Below are 22,000 nucleotides of genomic sequence, written 5' to 3'. Positions count from 1 at the left end.
GATCCCTGCGAAACCCTACATTTCAGCAGGATAAAGCACGACCGCATGTTGCAGGTCCTGTACGGGCCTGTCTGGATACAGAAAATGTTCGACTGCTGCCTTGGCCAGAACATTCTCCAGATATCTCACCAATTGAAAACGTCTGGTCAATGGTGGCCGAGCAACTGGCTCGTCACAATACGCCAGTCACTACTCTTGATGAACTGTGGTATCGTGTTGAAGCTGCATGGGCAACTGTACTTGTACACGCCATCCAAGTTCTGTTTGACTCAATGCCCAGGCGTATCAAGGCTGTTATTACGGCCAGAGGTGGTTGTTGTGGGTACTGATTTCTCAGGATCTATGCTCCCAAATTGCGTGAAAATGTAATCACATGTGAGTTCTAGTATAATGTATTTGTCCAATGAATCCCCGTTTATCATCTGCATTTCTTCTTAGTGTAGCAATTTTAATGGCCAGTAGTGTAAATCGGAAGGTGAGAGATCCGGGTTGTACGGTGTAAATGTGAGGAAGGACAGTGCAATGAAGCTTTGTGAGCTCCTCTCGGATGCGCAGACTTGTGCAAGGCTTTGCGTTGTCATAGAGAAGCAGAAGTTCGTTTGCATTTTGTGCCGACGAACGCGCTCAAGTCGTTTCTTAAATTTCCTGAGGACAACAAAGTCACGTCAGAGTTGATCGTTGCACCATGAGGGAGAACATCAAACAGAATAACTCTTTCAGAGTTCCAGAAAACAATCGTCGTGATTTTACCGGCTGAGGGAGCGGCTTTGAACTTTTTCTTCTAAGGCGAGGTGTTGTGGCGCTATGCCATGGATCGCCGCTTTGTTTCCGGTTCGATGTGCATGTTTCTTCGCCTCTGACGATGTTTGACAAAAACTTGTAACGACAAGCCTTGTGACGCACAAGCAATGCCGCACAAATGGTCCTTCTTTGATCTTTATGGTTTTCTGTTGGGCGAGAAGGAACCTAGCGGACGCACAGCTTTGAAAATGGTTCAAATGGCTCTGAGCACTATGGGACTTAATATCTGTGGTCATCAGTCCCCTAGAACTTAGAAGTACTTAAACCTAACTAACCTAAGGACATCACACACATCCATGCCAGAGGCAGGATTCGAACCTGCGACCGTAGCAGTCGCGCGGTTCCGGACTGAGCGCCTAGAACGCACAGCTTTGAGTACCTCAACTAGTGTGGTCGAGGGTGTCAGCACTACCAACAGAGACGTCCAGTTGAGCAGCGAGGTGTTTGATTGTGAACTGTCGGTCACCTCGAACGAGAGTGTCCGGACGTTCCAGCAGTGTAGGAGTCATAGCTTTGGGCGGCCGGCCGGCACGTAGGAGTTCGGACAGGTCTGCGCGGCCTCGTGCGACGATGACAGATGTCTCGCCAAACGACACACACTGCGCTCTCTTTCATTGCCAGGTCTCTGCAGACAGTCTGCAAGAACCTATGAATATCTGCGATGCTCTGGTTTTCCGCCAAAAGAAACTCAATGACAGCTCTCTGCTCCTCCGTAACAGACGCCATTTTGAAGGCTACGTACAGTGCCGCCACCTGTCTGAACTTCATGAAAGAATAGGGGCTAAAGCGGGGGTAATTGTTCGATGTCCCACAACAAATTCCGCATTTTTTCAGTCGAAAATTTCCGGGAATAAAAAGTGCTACATGACGTATTGAACGCCCCTCGTGTATGTACTTATGTGAGATTAATGGTGTACACTTATACAAGAGTGGTTGCCTGACACTGTGCCAAACTGTGAAATGCCCACGAGTTAGTCACCTGGTCTATTTTCTACATCTACATCTATATCATCTACATTTACGTGATTACTCTGCTATTCACAATAAAGTGCCTAGCAGAGGGTTCAATGAACCACCTTCATGCTGTCTCTCTACCGTTCCACTCTCGAACGGCACGCGGGAAAAACGAGCACTTAAATTTCTCCGTGCGAACCCTGATTTCTCTCATTTTATCGTGATGATCATTTCTCCCTATGTGAGTGGGTGCCAACAGAATGTTTTCGCAATCGGAGGAGAAAACTGGTGATTGAAATTTCATGAGAAGATCCCGTCACAACGAAAAACGCCTTTGTTTTAATGATTGCCACTCCAATTCACGCATCATGTCTGTGTCACTATCTCCCCTATTTCACGATAATACAAAACGAGCTGCCCTTCTTTGTACTTTTTCGATGTCATCCGTCAGTCCCAACTGATGCGGATCCCACACCGCACAGCAGTACTCCAGAATACGGCGGACAAACGCAGTGCAAGCAGTCTCTTTGGTAGACCTGTTGCACCTTCTAAGTGTTCTGCGAATGAATCGCAGTCTTTGGTTTGCTCTACCTACAATATTATCTATGCGATCGTTCCAATTTAGGTTATTTGTAATTGTAATCCCTAAGTATTTAGTTGAATTTACAGCCCTCAGATTTGTGTGACTTATGACGTAATCGAAATTTAGCTGATTTCTTTTAGTACGCATGTGAATAACTTCGCACTTTTCTTTATTCAGGGTCAATTGCCACTTTTCGCACCATACATATATCTTATCTCAATCATTTTGCAAGTCGTTTTGATCATCTGATGACTTTACAAGACGGTAAATGACAGCATCAATCTGCAAATAATCTAAGACGGCTACTCAGATTGTCTCCTATGTCATTAATAAATATCAGGAACAATAGAGGGCCTATAACACTTCCTTGGGGGACGCCGGATATTACTTGTGTTTTACTCGATGACTTTCCGTCTATTACTACGAACTGTGACCTTTCTGACAGGAAATCACGAATCCAGTCGCGGAGCGGAGCAGGAAAACCTCTTGTTGGGGTGTGGTGTAGTGGTAGCACTTACCGAGAGGAATGTGGGCCTGTTGATAGGGTAGAGCTTGCCTGCTGTGAGCTGCAGCGGCCTCTGGGCTCGGCACATGACCAGCAGCAGCGCGCGTCGCCGCCTCCGGTCCGCCCCCAACCAGGAGCAGTCGTAAGCCGCGCTGGACACCGTCTCCGCCTGTGCACAAGGGAACACTCAAGATAGGGTGACCGTCCGTCCAGTTTTTACCAGGACAGTCCCGTTTTTTTTTTTCAAAATATCCCGCTGTCCCGAAAGTTCCTCTGGGGGCGTTCAGTTGCCCCACTTTCTTCTGATTCTGCTTGCTTAAATTAATTTAGGCTAGATTATATACCTTAGGAGAGCCACTTGTACAACTTGTTCTACACTGTTAATGTTTCACACTGTTGGCAGTATCGATTCATGTTAAGTTTTGTGTTGGCAGAAGAGCCAACACTGTGTTACAAGAGGGGGCCGAAATGCACGCGTTTTAGCTCACGCAGGGTGGCGTGAGGAGGGAAGAACTATACTGACGTGAGGTCTGGAACATGACGAGGAATGAGAATTCAGAAAGCGGACGTAATTAGTTTCATACTTAACTTTAATCCATTAATGATGAACGTCGCTCTTGACAGTACATGATTCACAATGTTATCTGTTCAGAATAGTAGCTGAATATGGCGCCTTGCTAGGTCGTAGCAAATGACGTAGCTGAAGGCTATGCTAAACTGTCGTCTCTGCAAATGAGAGCGTATGTAGACAGTGAACCAACGCTAGCAAAGTCGGCTGTACAACTGGGGCGAGTGTTAGGGAGTCTCTCTAGACCTGCCGTGTGGCGGCGCTCGGTCTGCAGTCACTGATAGTGGCGACACGTGGGTCCGACGTATACTAACGGACCGCGGCCGATTTAAAGGCTACCACCTAGCAAATGTGGTGTCTGACGGTGACACCACATTAGGTTGTACAGCAAGGAGTAGTTAAAAGTAGCCCGCCTCCACTTTGAATGCGAATGCATTTTTTCGACTCCTGAATCAGAGTAAACAGCTACAACACTGGACAGTTTTATGCAATAACCGGTTATTAATATTCTTATGTCAGCATTTCTGTTATTTCATCAGTGAAATTAGGTGTCTCTTTGCTGTCTGCTAAATGACTTTCTCGATTGAAGAAAGAATTGAAATTGTGGAAGCATATGTTAAAACAGTTTCGATTAAGGAAACTCGCAAAATTTTCGAGGTCAAGTTCAAAAATGGTGCAAATGGCTCTAAGCACTATGGGACTTAAGATCTGAGGTCATCAGTCCCCTAGACTTAGGACTACGTAAACCTAACTAACCTAAGGACATCACATACATCCATGCCCGAGGCAGGATTCGAACCTGCGGCCGTAGCAGCCGCGTAGTTCCGGACTGAAGCGCCTAGAACGACTCGGTTACAACGGCCGGCCGGGGTCAAGTATCCGGATGGAGGCGTACAACCAAAGATCGCAGTATAGAGTGTGTATAAGAATTGGCGCACCTATGTATCTGTGCAAAATGTAAAAGGACAGAGAATTCTTTCAGTTATTGGAGACATTCGCCGAAGAATTATTCAGAGGTCAAAGCCGTCTACACGCAGGTCGGCCAACCAGGCGCATGTAAGTAGGAAGAGTTGGCGGTGGATATTGAAAAGTCTTAATTTTGTACATCTACATCTACATCCATACTCCGCAAGCCACCTGACGGGGTGTGGCGGAGGGTACTTTGAGTACCTCTATCGGTTCTCCCTTCTATTCCAGTCTCGTATTGTTCGTGGAAAGAAAGATTGTCGGTATGCCTGTGTGTGGGCTCTAATCTCTCTGGTTTTATGCTCATGGTCTCTTCACGAGATATACGTAGGAGGGAGCAATATACTGCTTGACTCCTCTGTGAAGGTATGTTCTCGAAACTTCAACAAAAGCCCGTACCGAGGTACTGAGCGTCTCTCTTGCAGAATCTTCCATTGGAGTTTATCATCACCGTAACGCTTTCGCGATTACTAAATGATCCTGTAACGAAGCGCGCTGCTCTCCGTTGGATCTTCTCCACCTCTTCTATCAACTCCATCTGGTACGGATCCCACATTGCTGAGCAGTGTACACGCAGTGGGCGAACAAGCTTACTGTAACCTACTTCCTTTGTTCGGACTGCAGGTCCTTAGGATTCTTCCAATGAATCTCAGTCAGGCATCTGCTTTACCGACGATTAATTTTATATGATCATTCCATTTTAAATCACTTCTAATGCCTACTCCCAGATATTTTATGGAATTAACTGCTTCCAGTTGCTGACCTGCTGTATTGTAGCTACATGAAAAATGATATTTCTTTCTGTGTATTCGCAGCACTTTACACTTGTCCACATTGAGATTCAATTGCCATTTCCTGCACCATGCGTCAATTCGTTGCAGATCCTCCTGCATTTCAGTACAATTTTCCATTGTTACAACCTCTCGATATACCACAGCATCATCCGGAAAAATCCTCAGTGAATTTCCGATGTTATCCACAAGGTCATTTATGTATATTGTGAATAGCAACGGTCCTACGTCACTCCCCTGCGGCACACCTGAAACCACTTTTACTTCGGAAGACTTCTCTCCATTGAGAATGACATGCTGCGTTCTGTTATCTAGGAACTCTTCAATCCAATCACACAATTGGTCTGATAGTCCATATGCTCTTACTTTGTTCATTAGCCATATTGTGCGACGGTCGTGCAGCATAACGGGAGGGTAACAGTCAGAAGCGAGTAGATTACTGCACATGACTGCTGAATAACATCATCGATAGTTTATTAGACCTTTTCCATTACATCATGAGTGATGAAGCATGATTTCATCTTACTGGTCATGCGAATCTACGGAACATGAGATACTGGGCAACGGGAAACCCTAGCACTGTGTGTCAGCGTTGGCTGGTGTGGCCGAGCGGTTCTAGGCGCTTCAGTCTGGAACCGCGCGACCGCTACGGTCGCAGTTTCGAATCCTGCCTCGGGCATGGGTGTGTGTGATGTCCTTAGGTTAGTTAGGTTTAAGTAGTTCTAAGTTATGGGGTACTGATGGCCTCAGTTGCTAAGTCCCATGGTGCTCAGAGCCATTTGAACCCAACTGTGTGTCAGCAACCACTCTATGACGAAAAAATTGGCCTTTGGTGCGGTGTAACAGGAACGCGCATCATTGGCTCGATATTTTTTGACATTGCCTTCAACACGGTTGCGTAAATGAAAATTTTTGATGCATTTTGTGTTCAACTCACTGAATGTGAAAGACAATACTGCTTCTTCCAGCAAGATGGGGCAACGTGCCACACTTCTAAGATGTCCCTGGAACGATTCCATGATGTCTTCACTGAAGAACGAACTGTCAGCAAACATTTATGGCCACCACGTTCGCGGGATCTAACAACATATGATTTTTTCGTGTGGGGTTATTTGAAGATCAGGTTTGAAAAAATTCACACACGATACAGGAAATGAAAGACATCAGCCGTGAAGTTGCCGCCCTCGATATCCGAGCTTTACGCCGGGTGTACCTGAATATGCTTGGACGTGTAAAGCCGTGTATTGATATTGCGGGGGTCAGTTTCAACATAGTCTACACATGTATTTTTCACAGTGTTTTTGGTAGTAAGTACACGATAAGCCCATTTCCTTTATACAGCATATCCTTTATACCTACATGGGCTACTTTTATCTACGCCACCCTGTATTTTCAATAGGTTTAGTTAGCAAGGTTTTCCCTTTACATTCTACTAAGCAAGTCTGAAGACGTTATAGTGGATACTTGACAATTTTAAATCGATGCAATCACTATTTTATCATGCCAAAATAAAAGTGTAATTTTAACAGCAGTATAAAAAGTGAGGTTCCTGTTGTCACTGGTACTAGATAAATTGTAGAATGTGCGTGTGTTCTCCGTAGTGAATTCTTACGCGTCAGCGAAAAAAGTGAATGAGAGATAAAACAGGAAAGGCCCCTCCTCATTGTCAAAATAACTCTTTATTGTGGTATCATACACTCATTTTTAATTAGAAAACGAGCGAACCCGGCAATGCTTCGCAATTGTTAAATATTGAAACATCCCCTTAGAAAAATTTATGATCTACAGTGCTAGAAAATCTCTACGTTATTTGATTTTCAAACAGCTGAGCAAAACTGAGCGTACTCAGACATTTCTCTCTTTACTTATTCTGATCAACACTAAACTGACACACAATATTTTTATCGCAACGCAGTCTGACTTTCAATAATCCCTACAAAAGAATGGCCCTGACTAACAATAACCTATCCTTTCATGAATCACTTACCTCACAAAAATCTTCGTTACCCGAACTACTGCAATACAGCGAGCGCTAATGCTGCCAGCTAAATAAAAAACTCAAACTACTGAAGGCACTAACTACTGATAGGCATAGTTAGCAAATGAAAGATTTTGATTGAGAACAAAGAATGTATTTACCTTAATAGTGTTCAAAAGTCATTATATATATATATATATATATATATATATATATATATATATCAGTTCATGACATCCAGTCTTACAAATTTCGTTTTTCTGACGGACACACGTCCAGATCGTCCGCTCTCAAAACTCTGCCATCTCTCTTCCCACATCCACCACTGCTAGCGGCTCACCTCCAACTGCGCAACGCTACGCGCTGTTCACATCCAACTGCCCAACACTACAATAGCGAATATTCCAACAATGCCAACCGGCTACAGACTGAACACAGCGCAGCCAGTGATTTTCATACAGAGCGCTACGTGGCGTTACCAACACAAAAACCTAAACAGCCTACTTACAATATGTATGGGAATTGCACATACAGGCTACATTCCTTGCACCCTCTATGCCCATCTTCTCATATCCCCCCTCTCTCTCCGTACATCTGCTCCTCCCCCCTACATGTCTCCCTCTGTCCATCTACTCCTCCTCCCTCTCTATGCCCATTTCCCTCTGAATGTTTAGTAAAGTATCGTGTAAAAATTTGAACTAAATCGGCCAAGAACTTTTCGAGGTTAGTGGTAAGTACCCTTCCCCTTTATGTATTACGTACGTACGAGGGTTGGAACGTTAATAGTGGCAACTATTTATTTACAGCTCGTACAAAATAGATACGTGTTTCAAAGTTTTACTGACCTTCAAAGTCGTCACCAGCATTGTGTATAACCCGTTGACAGCGATGTAGAAGTCGTAGGATACTCTTAGCAATGCCAGTTGTGATGACAGTTCGAGCGGCGCGGTCTATTGCCCGAAGAATTTGTAGCAGTTCTGAAGCGAACGCCGTGAAGTGTTTCCTTCAGTTTAGAAATCGAGTTGAACTCACGAGGGCTTAAGTCAGGGGAGTGCAGTAGGTGGTACAGCACTTAGCAGCCCCATCAGTCAAACAAATCGTAACAGCTTGTACTATACGTGCTTGAGTATTGTCCTGCAAAATGATGGTCAGGTTCTGCAGAAAGTGCCATCACTTCTGTCTCTAAGCTGGTCGTAGGCTGTGTTCCAAAAATGAAAAGCATAGAGGCAGAAGTGATGAAACTTTCTGCAGGACCTGACCGTCATTTTGCAGGACAATGCTCAAGCAAGTACAGTTCAAGCTGTCACTGATTTGTTTGACTGATGGAGCTGCTAAGTGCTATACCACTTACTGCACTCCCCTGACTTAAGCCCTCGTGAGTTCAACTCGACTTCTAAACTGAAGGAAACACTTCACGGCGTTCGCTTCAGAACTGCTACAAATTCTTCGGGCAATAGACCGCGCCGCTCGAACTATCAACACAACTGGCACTGCTAAGAGTAGCCACATCGCTGGCAGCGGGTTATACACAATGCTGGTGACTACTTTGAAGGTCAGTAAAACTTTGAAACGCGTATTTATTTTACGCGCTGTAAATAAATAGTTGCCACTACTAACGTTCCAACCCTCGTATGTATATATTATGCATATTACAAAAATGTATAGCCTACATCCGTACGAACGTTCATTAGAGTGAAATTACAATTAAATCCAGACCATTAGATGCTTACAGGCGTTGATAAATATCAGTTTGTCACCTCAATCTAAATTGCCGTCAGGGAAGATGTCCATCTCACCTAAATTCCAGCCACGCGGGATTAGCCGAGCGGTCTCAGGCGCTGCAGTCATGGACTGTGCGGCTGGTCCCGGCGGAGTTTCGAGTCCTCCCTCGGGTATGGGTGTGTGTGTTTGTCCTTAGGATAATCTAGGTTAAGAAGTGTGTAAGCTTAGGGACTGATGACCTTAGAGGTTAAGTCCCATAAGATTTCACACACATTTGAACATTTGAACCTAAATTCCGATCAAGCACTGCGAAGGCATTTGCGTAAGTTGACATATTTTGTGGTTGGGTACCTCGCAGAAACAAATAAGGCTACACTTCTTCATGGCGCCTAACAACTTAGAAACTGGACAGTAGATGCCTGGAGGGCTGTTGTCTGGTGCGAAGAGTCGCAGCTCCCTCCCTTTTCAACTCATGCGAGGCGTCACGTATATCGCCGGGTCAACGAGGCGTGCAATTTTCAGCGTTTGGAGGCTCCAGTTGAGGCCGAAGGTGTTTCTGTGATGTTTGGGGCTTCTTGTATCACCATGACTTGGTCTCACTCCTTCACTTAACGTGAACATGGACCAGGATGCTTGTTTAACATCCTCCGTGTATCAAGTGTTTTCCTTTCTTCCACATGTTCGTGTTGAGTTTGCTGTGAACATTCCAGCCTTCCAAGATGGCATCAGCTATGTTCACATGGCTGTATACTCATGTTCCCGGTTCGACGAATACTCAGACACCACATTGCGCCTCGACTGGCCCATTGAATCACTCAATCTTAATCCCATAAAGAATGTTTCGGACTGTTTGGAACAGGGGTGAACCGCACCAGTCAACACAACCAGCAGTTTAGTAACTCTATGGGATCCAGCCATCAATGAATGCATTCAGCCATACATGTTACAAGTGAAGAAATTTGCGGACTGTCTTGCTTGCTGAACTATAGAAGCATATTGGCCATGTTACACTGTACACTCACATTAATGTGACTACCCGTCAAAACCTTGAATAACCACCATTCGCAGCGCGGATAGCTGCGAGGCGTGCAGGAAGAGGGTCACGGAGGCTCTGGAAGATACTGACGGGGATTTGGAGTCCTGTTCTCGATTGGGTTTGAATTCGCACGTACGCTGCTAATTGTGTGACACGTTGCATTGTCCTGCTGATAGATGCCATCATTTAGAGAAAAAAAGAACTCCGTGTAGGAGTGGACATGGTCCCCAAAGACTGATGCATACACTACTGGCCATTAAAATTGCTACACCACGAAGATGACGTGCTACAATCGCGAAATTTAACCGACAGGAAGAAGACGCTGCCATATGCAAATGATTAGCTTTCCAGAGCATTCACACAAGGCTGGCACCGGTGGCGACACATACAACGTGCAGACATGAGGAAAGTTTCCAACCGATTTCTCATACACAAACAGCAGTTGACCGGCGTTGCCTGGTGAAACGTAGTTGTGATACCTCGTGTAAGGAGGAGAAATGCGTACCACCACGTTTCCGACTTTGATAAAGGTCGGATAGTAGCCTATCGCGGTTGCGGTTTATCGTATCGCGACATTTCTGCCCGCGTTGGTCGAGATCCAATGACTGTTAGTAGAATATTGAATCGGTGGGTTGAGGAGGGTAATACGGAACGCCGTGCTGGATCCCAACGGCCTCTTATCACTAGCAGTCGAGATGACAGGCATCTTATCCCCATGACTGTAACGGATCGTGCAGCCACGTCTCGATCCCTGAGTCAACAGATGAGGACGTTCTCAAGACAACAACCATCTCCACGAACAGTTCGACGACGTTTGCAGCAGCATGGACTATCAGCTCGGAGACCATGGCAGCGGTTACCCTTGACGCTGCATCACAGACAGGAGCGCCTGCGATGGTATAATCAACGACGAACCTGGGTGCACGAATGGCAAGACGTCATTTTTTCGGATGAATCCAGGTTCCGTTTACAGCATCATGATGATCGCATCCGTGTTTGGCGACATCGCGGTGAACGCGCATTGGAAGCGTTTATTCGTCATCGCCATACCGGCGTATCACTCGGCGTGATAGTATGGGGTGCCAATGGTTACACGTCTCGTTCACCTCTTGTCCGCATTGACGGCACTTTGAACAGTGGACGTTACATTTCAGATGTGTTACGACCATTGGCTCTACCCTTCATTCGATCCCTGCGAAACCCTACATTTCAGCAGGATAATGCACGACCGCATGTTGCAGGTCCTGTACGGGCCTTTCTGGATACAGAAAATGTTCGACTGATGCCCTGGCCAGCACATTCTCCAGATCTCTCACCAATTGGAAACGTCTGGTCAGTGGTGGCCGAGCAACTGGCTCGTCACAAGGCGCCAGTCACTACTCTTGATGAACTGTGGTGTCGTGTTGAAGCTGCATGAGCAGCTGTACCTGTACACGCCATCCAAGCTCTGTTTGACTCAATGCCCAGGCGTATCAGGGCTGTTTTACGGCCAGAGGTGGTTGTTGTGGGTACTGATTTCTCTGGATCTATGCATCGAAATTGCGTGAAAATGCAATTACATGTGAGTTCTAGTATAATATATTTGTCCAATGAATACCCGTTTATCATCTGCATTTTTTCTTGGTGTAGCAATTTTAATGGCCAGTAGTGTAGTTGTGTTCATCCATTTTGCTTACCAGGACGACGAGATCACCCAGGGAACGCTATAGAAACATTCCCCAGGCCATAACGATCCCTCTTCCGGCCTGGACCCTTGCATTCCGTCCACTCAGATGACGACCAGTTGTGCCTCTGGCGTGTAAATTCCAGCCTTCGTCACCTATGAAAAGCAATCAGCATGTATGCATGAACCGAGCACCTGCTGCAGTGGCCTGTACACAACAACGTTTGTTGAACAATCTTTGAGGAGACACTGTTGGTAGCTTTTTGGTTCATCTGAATGGTCAGTTGCTCAACAGTTACACGTCTATTCGCCTATATACATTTCCGCAGCCATCGTTCACCGCAGCCATTTATGGCCCGTGGTACACCACTTCCGCCTCGGCGGCGATTTTGGATAGCGCCATTTTGCCATGCACGGTATATTTTAACCACGGCGGTACGGGAACAGTTTTCCAACTTAATCTTCTCGGAAATGGTCCCACCCTTGGCCCGAAAGCAATGATTATGCCCCTTTGCACGCTAAATCGCTCGGTTTCCGTATTACGACATCGACTGCACTGTTTCCCGCGTCCCCCCCCCCCCCCCCTCCCGTCCGCACGCTTTATATTCCCTCCACTGCTTGTGTTGCCACCTGCCTTATGTGAATGGTTATTGCGCGCTGGCGTCGAACATACGCTGTGGTTACTTACATTAACGTAACTGGACCGCGTTTTAGCGTAATGTGTTATGGGGCTGAAACTTTCTGGCAGATTAAAACTGTGTGCCGGACCGAGACTCGAACTCGGGACCTTTGCTTTTCGCGGGAAAGTGCTCTACCAAGCTGTGAGGACGGGCTGTGAGTCATGCTTGAGTATCTCAGTTGGTAGAGCACTTGCCCGCGAAAGGCAAAGGTCCGGAGTTCGAGTCTCGGTCCGGCACACAGTTTTAATCTGCCAGAAAGTTTCACATCAGCGCACACTCCGCTGTAGAGTGACAATTTCATTCTAGAAACATCCCCCAGGCTGCGGCTAAGCCATGTCTCTGTTATATCCTTTCTTCCAGGAGTGCTAGTTCTGAAAGGTTTGCAGGAGAGCTTCTGTGAGGTTTGGAATGTAGGAGACGAGGTACTGGCGGAATTAAAGCTGTGAGGACGGGGCGTGAGTCGTGCTTGGGTATCTCAGTTGGTAGAGCACTTGCCCGCGAAAGGCAAAGGTCCGGAGTTCGAGTCTCGGTCCGGCACACTGTTTTAATCTGCCAGAAAGTTTCATATCAGCGCACACTCCGCTGTAGAGTGAAAATTTCATTCTAGTGTTATGGGGCTGACTGTTTTAATGAGGGAGTAACTGAAACAGTCTGCCGCAAAGCGTTGAATATGTCCGACGGACGGCGTAATTATTGAAAAGTTGCACACAAATGGTTCAAATGGCTCTGAGCACTATGGGACTTAACATCTGAGGTCATCAGTTCCCTAGAACTTAGAACTACGTAAACCTAACTAACCTAAGGAAATCACACACATCCATGCCCGAGGCAGGATTCGAACCCGCTACCATAGCCTGAAGCGCCTAGAATCACTCGGCCACAGCGGCAGGTGTTGCACATATATTTAGATATTTTCCAAGTAGCGAAAACGGTGTTGAAGAAATATTCACTTTGCTCCATTTCAGACAGACTGAAGCGATTTAAATGGATCCTACTTCGATATGTATCATTAAATTTAGTAGTCAATAAATTGTTGATGTATCATTGTGGCTCTGATACCTTGTTGTATTGAAGACTTCATAAAAGGTTTTCCTATATTTTGATATCGAATCACTAAAACGTAAAGATTACGACGCGCTTCTCTGTTACATGAAAACGTCGGCAAAAGCAACGAAAGGTGCAGAAATACTCTGACGGGCCGGTTCATTAGGACCACTAGCCACCGCGCAGATCACTACAGTACCGCTGCTGTGTTAACGTTGATGAACGTTAAGATGGACCTACATGCAAATTAGGCAAGTGGTCGTAATGATGTGGCGTGTTAGTAGGTATAGGAGTGACAAATTCATCAGTTTTTTTCGTATGTCCATGCAGACACCAAGAAAGTTTGAAACGTGGGACAGTAATCATCATTTTGCAACATAGTCGCAATTAAGTATGCAGAAAATTAGAAACGATTTTAACGGTCTGTGTACTATTAACATTACAGAATGAAGATTGTTTAGCAATAAGAATACATAATTGATGGTTTTCTGTTACATTGCAGCACCAACAAATTCTTTGGCGATAGATAATAGTGTTTGAACATTACTAATATCATATTACAGGACAAAATATTTACTTTATACGGCAAGTAATTATTTCTAGATTTCCATAAGATGGTTTTATGATTCCTTTTACCAGTCAACCACCATTGTCCTCCTCACCTTTATCTGCTGAAACAGGAATAACTTTTACAGACAGCAGTAGAAAAATCATGCATAATTTTTGATTGTAGCTCATAATTATGCACGTTAGACTAGTTTTAACCAGTAAACCACGTTAAGTGAACATTTAGCATACGTAAGCTGTTGTGAATATATAACTGTCAAACTATCGCTACAGAATCGACTTATTGTCCGAGCGTTTACGTAAAATGGTATGGTACAAGACCTACGATAGTGCGGCTACTTCATATTCTGATATACAAGTAATGTGGCACATAATCGGTTTTTGGAGCTACTAAAGAACCTACTACAGCGCATGCTTAATGTTGTGTACGAGGCGGAACTATGGGCCTCATGGAACAAGGGTGACCCGGCTGAGTCACGCAATTTGACTCTTAGTCTGATCACGAGGTGTGGCCATCAACTGCAAGCGTTGATCACGTAGGCTGACGTGAGGATCAATGAACTGTACTTGACGGGATGTATCTGGAACATCTTAGGTGATCAGAAGTTAGTAGACAGGAATACAATTAAATACTTAGCTTTAATTCAGCATCAGCGGTGAATGTCGATCTTGACTTTGTACAATAATATTTACAAGTGCAGTTATAGACTGAAGTGCGAATACTTCTTTACAATTCTGATTGCTTCACACATATAGATCAATTGTCAATGCATAAACTGTATGTGGCGCCTGGCTAGGTCGTAGCTACTGACTTAGCTGAAGGTTATGCTAACCATCGTCTCTGCAAATGAATCTCTGAAGCTGTAACAAGTGAACCGTTCCTACTCAAGTCGGCTGTAGAACTGGCCAGTGCGCTAGCTTGTCTCGTAAGACCAGCCGAGTGCCGGCGCTCGGTCTGCTAGCGTCGACAGTGGCGACTCGCAGGTCCGATGTGTACTGACGGACAGCGGCCGATTTGAAGCCTACAACCTAGACAGTGCGGTGTCTTGCGGTGACACCACACTTAACGCTGTCCAATGAGGCACGAGACAGGTAAAGACATGTCGTTCTGAGCTTCCTCCAATCAGGAACAGTACAGAACCGTCACTGGTCACTATTTTCAAGGGAGGTGGGGTTCGATTCCGGGCCGGGTCGGCGATTTTACCGCTCGCTGACTGGGTATTGTGCCAGCTTCATCATCATTTCATCATCGACGCGCAAGTCGCCAAAGTGGCGCCAAATAAAGAGACTTACATTAGGCAGCCGAATAACCCCAGACGAGTTTTCCCGGCCAATAATGCCATACAGTCATTTCATTTGTTTCTCACAACAGAGGAAGTCTATAACAGCACATTGCTTCAGACATATCGTTGGAAACTGTGTGGGAGGGGGTGGCGAGTGGCGATGCGACTGGCGTGAAAGGGGCCCGCATCTCGTGGTCGTGCGGTAGCGTTCTCGCTTCCCACGCCCGGGTTCCCGGGTTCGATTCCCGGCGGGGTCAGGGATTTTCTCTGCCTCGTGATGGCTGGGTGTTGTGTTCTGTCCTTAGGTTAGTTAGGTTTAAGTAGTTCTAAGTTCTAGGGGACTGATGACCATAGATGTTAAGTCCCATAGTGCTCAGAGCCATTTTTTTGGCGTGAAAGGGGGAAGAGGAACATTTAAAAAATTAAAAATGAAAAAAACTAAATTAAAAATTTTTTAGTAACAAACAATTACTTTTATATTTTACTTCGGTCAAAGGGGACGCCATTGATCTGGCCTGAATTTCAGCCGGCGTCGACGCGAAACGCCGTCAACGACAATGAAACCGCGGTCGTATTTTTAGCATTGTTTGGGACGTTCGGGCGAGCTAGGTGACGTCAGCGGTCGGTAGAATCGCCCGTTGTCGGGTGTGCTGTGTATCCTTAACTATCGCACGCAATGCAAGCTTTGGTTCCTGATCTCGAAACCTCCTTGCAGTCTTCCAAACTTCGTGAGGAGAAATTGATTGCAGCATGAGGCGGTTCCTGGTTAGTGACGGACATGAAGATACCGGTGGTCCATCAATTGGCGCAGGGGAGGTAGATACTCCAAAGACGAAAACGAGAAGGTATGACGAAAGCTTTTTATTGCTATGCTTCACGAAAACTACAATCAATGATGAAGAATGTTCACAGTGCTTAATTTGTGTAACTACTTCAGCTGCTAATAGCGTGAAGACCAACAAGCGATGTCTTGTAACCAAACATCCTGAATTAACGGGGAAGCCAAAAGAATTGTATGTAAGTGAACTAAATGTTTTATTGTCTACCCAGATTTCGCATAGAGTTGTTAAATGCAGGAGACCACATAAGTTTGTAGAAGTCTGGGTTTACAAGTGCTATTAAATAGTATAAACAGTCTTTAGTGACACATTTGCTCAATAGTTGAAAAGTATTCCTGTCTCCTATGACACAGTCCGTAGAAGAATATTGAACATTTCTCACGATTTACTCTAGCAGCTGCTCGATAAATTGCGAAACAAATGTTTCGTACTTCAACTATAAGAAGTGACTAACATTCATAAAGATGCTCAGTTGACTGCTTATGTTCGTTTCGTTGATAAGTTTAACATTCGAGAGGGCCGCGCAGTTTGAGATGCCATGTCACGGACTGCGCGACCCCTCCCGCCAGAGGTTCGAGTCCTACCTCGGGCATGGGTATGTGTGTTGTTCTTAGCATAATAAGTTAGTTTAAGTCGTGTGTAAGTCTAGGGAGCGATGACCTCAGCAGTTTGTCTCTTAGGAATTCACACACAAACAGAGATTCTCGCTCAGTGTCTGGAATTCATGGTGGGTTGGGAGCGGAAGTTAAGCTGGTGCAATAACTCCTGATGCAATATGAACTCACTCCATGATACGTTGGGAGGCTCTGGCCACTAAAGAACTTAGCCCACTCCTTCATGCAGCGCTGCAAATGATTATAGAAATAGTTAATATTATTAAAGCAAAATCTACAAATTCAGGGCTTTTTAAAGTGCTATGTGAGGAGATGGGAGCTAAACACACTCAGTTGCTCCTTTTTAGAAATTCTCCATGGCTTTCGAGGGGTAAAGTACTAAAAAGAATGTTTCAACTGAGAAAGGAGGTATTCTGTTTCTTAACGGAATGTCACTTTCTGGTAGACTGTTTCAGCAACGGAGATTTTCCATTGAAAATGGCTCACCTCACTGGCATTTTTGAGAAACTAAATATTCTTAATACTTCACTTTAACTGTACTCTCATGGAGCGGAAAAGTGAAAGCGTTCGTAAAGAAAGCTGCGGCAAACCGACCGAAAGTGACTTGCTAGGCAGCTAAGTATATTCCCTTCTCCAGTTCACTGTTAGACGTCACAAATAGGCCGATATCTCAATGGAGATAAAAACCTCACTTCTTCCATCATCTTGCAACCATAAAACTACTCTTCGATAAGTAAAAAAAATCTATATTTGTGAATAAAATACACTTGGGGGTGTGATATTATTTTTCCTCGTGAAAGGAACTTAGAGAAAAGAAGATCGAGAACGGCCTTTAGATGAACTTAAAAGTGTAGCAGCCATCTCGACGAAGTGCTACAATAGCGTACCTTGTAAAAAATGGTTGCATTAAATTTGAATACAAGCGGCAAGGATGTTTCTGTTACCTCTGTAAATAACAAAGATGTAGAAGAAAAGTTGGATTTTTGAAAAAAAGTGTATTTATTTTGGAGTGACCTTGTATAACGGACAATGCTTTGAAACCGATAAGTTTGTTTTGTAAAAAAAAAAAGAAAAAATAGAAAATAAAATAAAATAAATAAAAAATAATAAAAACGAAATACATAGGTTTAAAAATGCCATGTTTTTGAGCACTTCCTCTTTCTCTGCGCGTGATTAGGTGCTTTAAATCTTTCTATCAAGTCAGCCGCGCGAAAAACTATTCAGACAACTAAATATAGTGACTGTTCCCTCACTACACAGACTGTTTTGCTGTTATGCCCGAGCCGTTTATTCACACGACATGAAAGACAATAGTGTGAGTTACCAAACTCTCAGACCTATATCTTTTCGCTTCCCACCTAAAAAACTGTGACTTCCGTATTAACTGTGAAGTTAAAGGGAGACACTATGCTACAGTGATACCTAACGCCTCATCATATCCTTGGTACGAAAATTGCAAGTTTAATCGCGGAACATTCCCTCAATATTTCTAACGCTTCAACATAATCCAATCTTCTACATGTGCAAGTGGCAGTACGGAAGATGTTAATCACAGCGTGTAGATGTTCTCTGACTGTGCATTACTAACGAACATTTATACTGTTTTAGCGACAGAAGATCTAAAAGTATACAACTCCTGTACGATCATTTTATAGCAGGAGAAATAAGGAATTAGGAAAAGCGATTTTATTGCATTGTAATAGAAATCGAATAAGTATGGTTTGCATTATCAACTATCATTTTATATTAATGAATTAATTCTCTTAAATCATGGACTCAGTTTCAGGTTACATGAACGTAATCGATAATTTCATTTACAATAGTACTTGTATTGACTGTTTCCCTTTAACGGATTTAAGTTGTCACAAATTTAATGTTAAAAAATCATCCTGTGAAGAGTAACCCTTACTTTGAAGATGACCTGTTTTGTTGTTTTTCGTAGCTGCTTCTTAACATGTCAAGTAAGCTTTCTTTGTGTCAGACAAAATTCTAAGAAATTTCAGAGTGCAAACTGCTTCTTCATGCATGAAGCACAATGCCACACAGTATGGTAATATGTCTTGTGGACATTTTCTCATATGCCAGTTTCATTATTTTACTGCAGGCAATTTCAAATAAATCATTGTATAACACCTACCTGTTAACCACCTTTCAAGGTGCCTAGATACCCCAAAAATCACTTTAGTTGTGTGTTGTAAGTAAGTGGGTTTGCTTATACATTTGTTCAGAGGTAACTACTGACATTAGGTTATCATATGACAACGAAATATCCGGCATACATTTGAAAAAATCACCTATATAAAAAGTAAATGTGCATGTATAATACAAAATATAAGAATGATCATTATATTAACGGGAATCAGTAAAATTTAAGTGAACAGACCCCTATAATTGTTAGTTACATTTTACATGAACACTTAAAAACAGCAATAAAAGTGTAGAAAATGATTCTTGTTGTTGTGGTCTTCAGTCCAAAGACTGGTTTGATGCAGCTCTCCACGCTACTCTACCCTGTGCTAACCTCTTCATCTCCGAGTAACTACTGAAACCTACATCCTTCTGAATCTGCTTAGTGTATTCATCTCTTGGTCTCCCTCTTCGATTTTTACCCTCCACGCTTCCCTCAAGTACTAAGTTGGTGATATCTCGATGCCTCAGAACGTATCATACCAACCGATCCCTTCTCCTAGTCAAGTTGTGCCACAAATTCCCCGTCTTCCCAATTCTATTCAGTGCCTCCTCATTAGTTACATGATCTACCCAACTAATCTTAAGCATTCTTATGTAGCACCACATTTCAAAAGCTTCTATTCTCTTCTTGTCTAAACTGTCCATGCTTCGCATCCATACATGGATACACTCCATACAAATACTTCCAGAAAAGACTTCCTGACATTTAAATCTATATTTGATGTTAACATATTTCTCTTCTTCAGAAACGCTTTCCTTGCCATCGCCAGTCTACATTTTATATCCTCCCTATTTCGGCCGTCGGCAACGGCCTTGCCGCAGTGGATACACCGGTTCCCGTGAGATCACCGAAGTTAAGCGCTGTCGGGCGTGGCCGGCGCTTGGATGGGTGACCATCCAGCCGCCATGCGCTGTTGCCATTTTTCGGGGTGCACTCAGCCTCGTAATGCCAATTGAGGAGCTACTCGACCGAATAGTAGCGGCTCCGGTCAAAGAAAACCATCATAACAACCGGGAGAGCGGTGTGCTGACCACACGCCCCTCCTATCCGCATCCTCACCTGAGGTTGACACGGCGGTCGGATGGTCCCGATGGGCCACTTGTGGCCTGAAGACGGAGTGCTTTATTTCGAACGTCACCCCTTATTTTGGTGCCCATATAGCAAAAATCGTCTGCTACTTTTAGTGTCTCATTTCCTTATCTAATTCCCTCAGAATGTTGTGAGAACAAACGGTCTTCACCTCACCCTTCCACGCGATGTAAACGAGACTGTAATCAAATTATTTCATCTCCGTTTCTGTGTATTTATAATCCGAAACGCATCAAGCAATGGTGAAATATTACTGTTGATTCTTAGAGGGTATTACTCTACAATACCTCGAAAAAACGAAGCACTTACGGCACATCACAAATCCCTCTGTAGTCTCAGACTTTGTCACGATTTTTCGTTTTAAGTGCAGCTTGCGGATCGACCGATAGAGGTGCCTCATATTAATATCTGCTACTAGGTGTCCTGATACTTTTGATCAGATTGGACATCATTAAAATGGAAGCGAATTATATAGTACGTTTTCTGCAACTACAGTGGCGGTTGGCGGTGTGTCTGCTCCCCGCTAGGGCCCCAGCTGACTTCCATAGACACGTCTGCGGGTGGATGGATGGATGGGGAAGACGTTTATAGAGCACAGAGGATCATTGTTCTAGCCACCACATGCATGTGTGTGTCCAGCGGAGTGGAGGTTTTTATCTCTATTTCAGGATATCGACTGAGGCTTAACCATATTATTTATCTCCTTTTGTGTCGATTTAGAAGGCGTCGTGATATCAACAAGCATACACTGAAGTAGGCAGCAGGAGCGTTGCGATGGACCGACAGACATTTAGCAGAGATTACAAGGAAAACTTTGCGGTGGCACTCTTTGGAGCGGAGACAGGGGTTAGTGACGCAATGCTGCGCAAAGACAGGACGAGCCCGGTTGAGTGCTGTGCTGTGGCGGGCTTTGCGTGGGAAGTGGGGAAGACATCCAGTTCAAATGGCTCTGAGCACTATGGGACTTAACAGCTATGGTCATCAGTCCCCTAGAACTTAGAACTACGTAAACATAACTAACCTAAGGACATCACACAACACCCAGTCATCACGAGGCGAAGACATCCAGTATTTTACGTGTTTTTACATAAAAGTGTTATTGCTTCCCCCATCTTAAATGGTTCAAATGGCTCTGAGCACTATGGGACTTAACATCGATGGTCATCAGTCCCCTAGAACTTAGAACTACTTAAACCTAACTAACCTAACGACAGCACACAACACCCAGCCATCACAAGGCAGAGAAAATCCCTGACCCCGCCGGGAATCGAACCCAGGAACCCGGGCGTGGGAAGCGAGAACGCTACCGCACGACCACGAGATGCGGGCCCCCCATCTTATCCCAGTGGTAATGGCACAAGTATGCGATCTTAGTGTAATTTACCGATGTAGGCTCTTACTGTAGAAACATTCCTCTCTTTATTTACCAATTCCGTGTAATCAGACCTGTTAGTGACATCATTATTTTTAAGTCACTAATAATGCACGGATAGTTTCCTTACAGTGAAACGTAGACCTGGTGCGTAGCAAGAGTAGATTTGTTGTTAGATAACGCACTGCAAAAATTGTATAACATGAGATCTTGGTGGTTACTGTTTATCATTAATTCTCATGTGTGTTTGTAATACTGAGATGGAATTGAAAAAACAATAACGAATTTCCCCAAAACTGTAAGCAACAATCGAAAGAGTGGAGTTATGGTATGTTATGTTATGTTAACCGGGGACCTAGAAACGACAGAGAGGCTCCGTCCCCGCCGCAGCCGCAGTGGTCCGCAACCCCACGACGACTACCGCAGTCCACTTCACCCCTCCGCCGCCCCCGCCGAACCCAGGGTTATTGTGCGGTTCGGCCCCCGGTGGACCCCCCAGGGAACGTCTCACACCAGACGAGTGTAACCTCTATGTTTGCGTGGTAGAGTAATGGTGGTGTACGCGTACATGGAGAACTCGTTTGCGCAGCAATCGCCGACATAGTGTAGCTGAGGCGGAATAAGGGGAACCAACCCACATTCGCCGAGGCAGATGGAAGACCGCCTAAAAACCATCCACAGACTGACCGGCTCACCGGACCTCGACACAAATCCGCTGGGCTGATTCGTACCGGGGACCGGCGCTCCTTCCCTC

The 22,000-nt window shown here is 44.7% G+C and overlaps 1 protein-coding gene across 1 annotated transcript in view; it reads right to left on the bottom strand.

The window, feature by feature from the left end:
* LOC124612290 (odorant receptor 7a-like) overlaps positions 1-22,000 on the bottom strand; it is a 53,223-nt gene that overhangs the window by 29,819 nt on the left and 1,404 nt on the right. Inside the window, exon 2 of the mRNA XM_047140397.1 lies at positions 2,857-3,012. Within this exon, the coding sequence (XP_046996353.1) occupies positions 2,857-3,012 (156 nt within the window). The remainder of the gene's footprint in view (positions 1-2,856; positions 3,013-22,000) is intronic.

The sequence above is a fragment of the Schistocerca americana genome, chromosome 4, assembly GCF_021461395.2.
Source record: "Schistocerca americana isolate TAMUIC-IGC-003095 chromosome 4, iqSchAmer2.1, whole genome shotgun sequence".
NCBI classification, from domain to species: domain Eukaryota; kingdom Metazoa; phylum Arthropoda; class Insecta; order Orthoptera; family Acrididae; genus Schistocerca; species Schistocerca americana.
The sequence above is the reverse complement of the archived record's forward strand: the minus strand, read 5'-3'. Positions and strand labels throughout refer to the sequence as shown.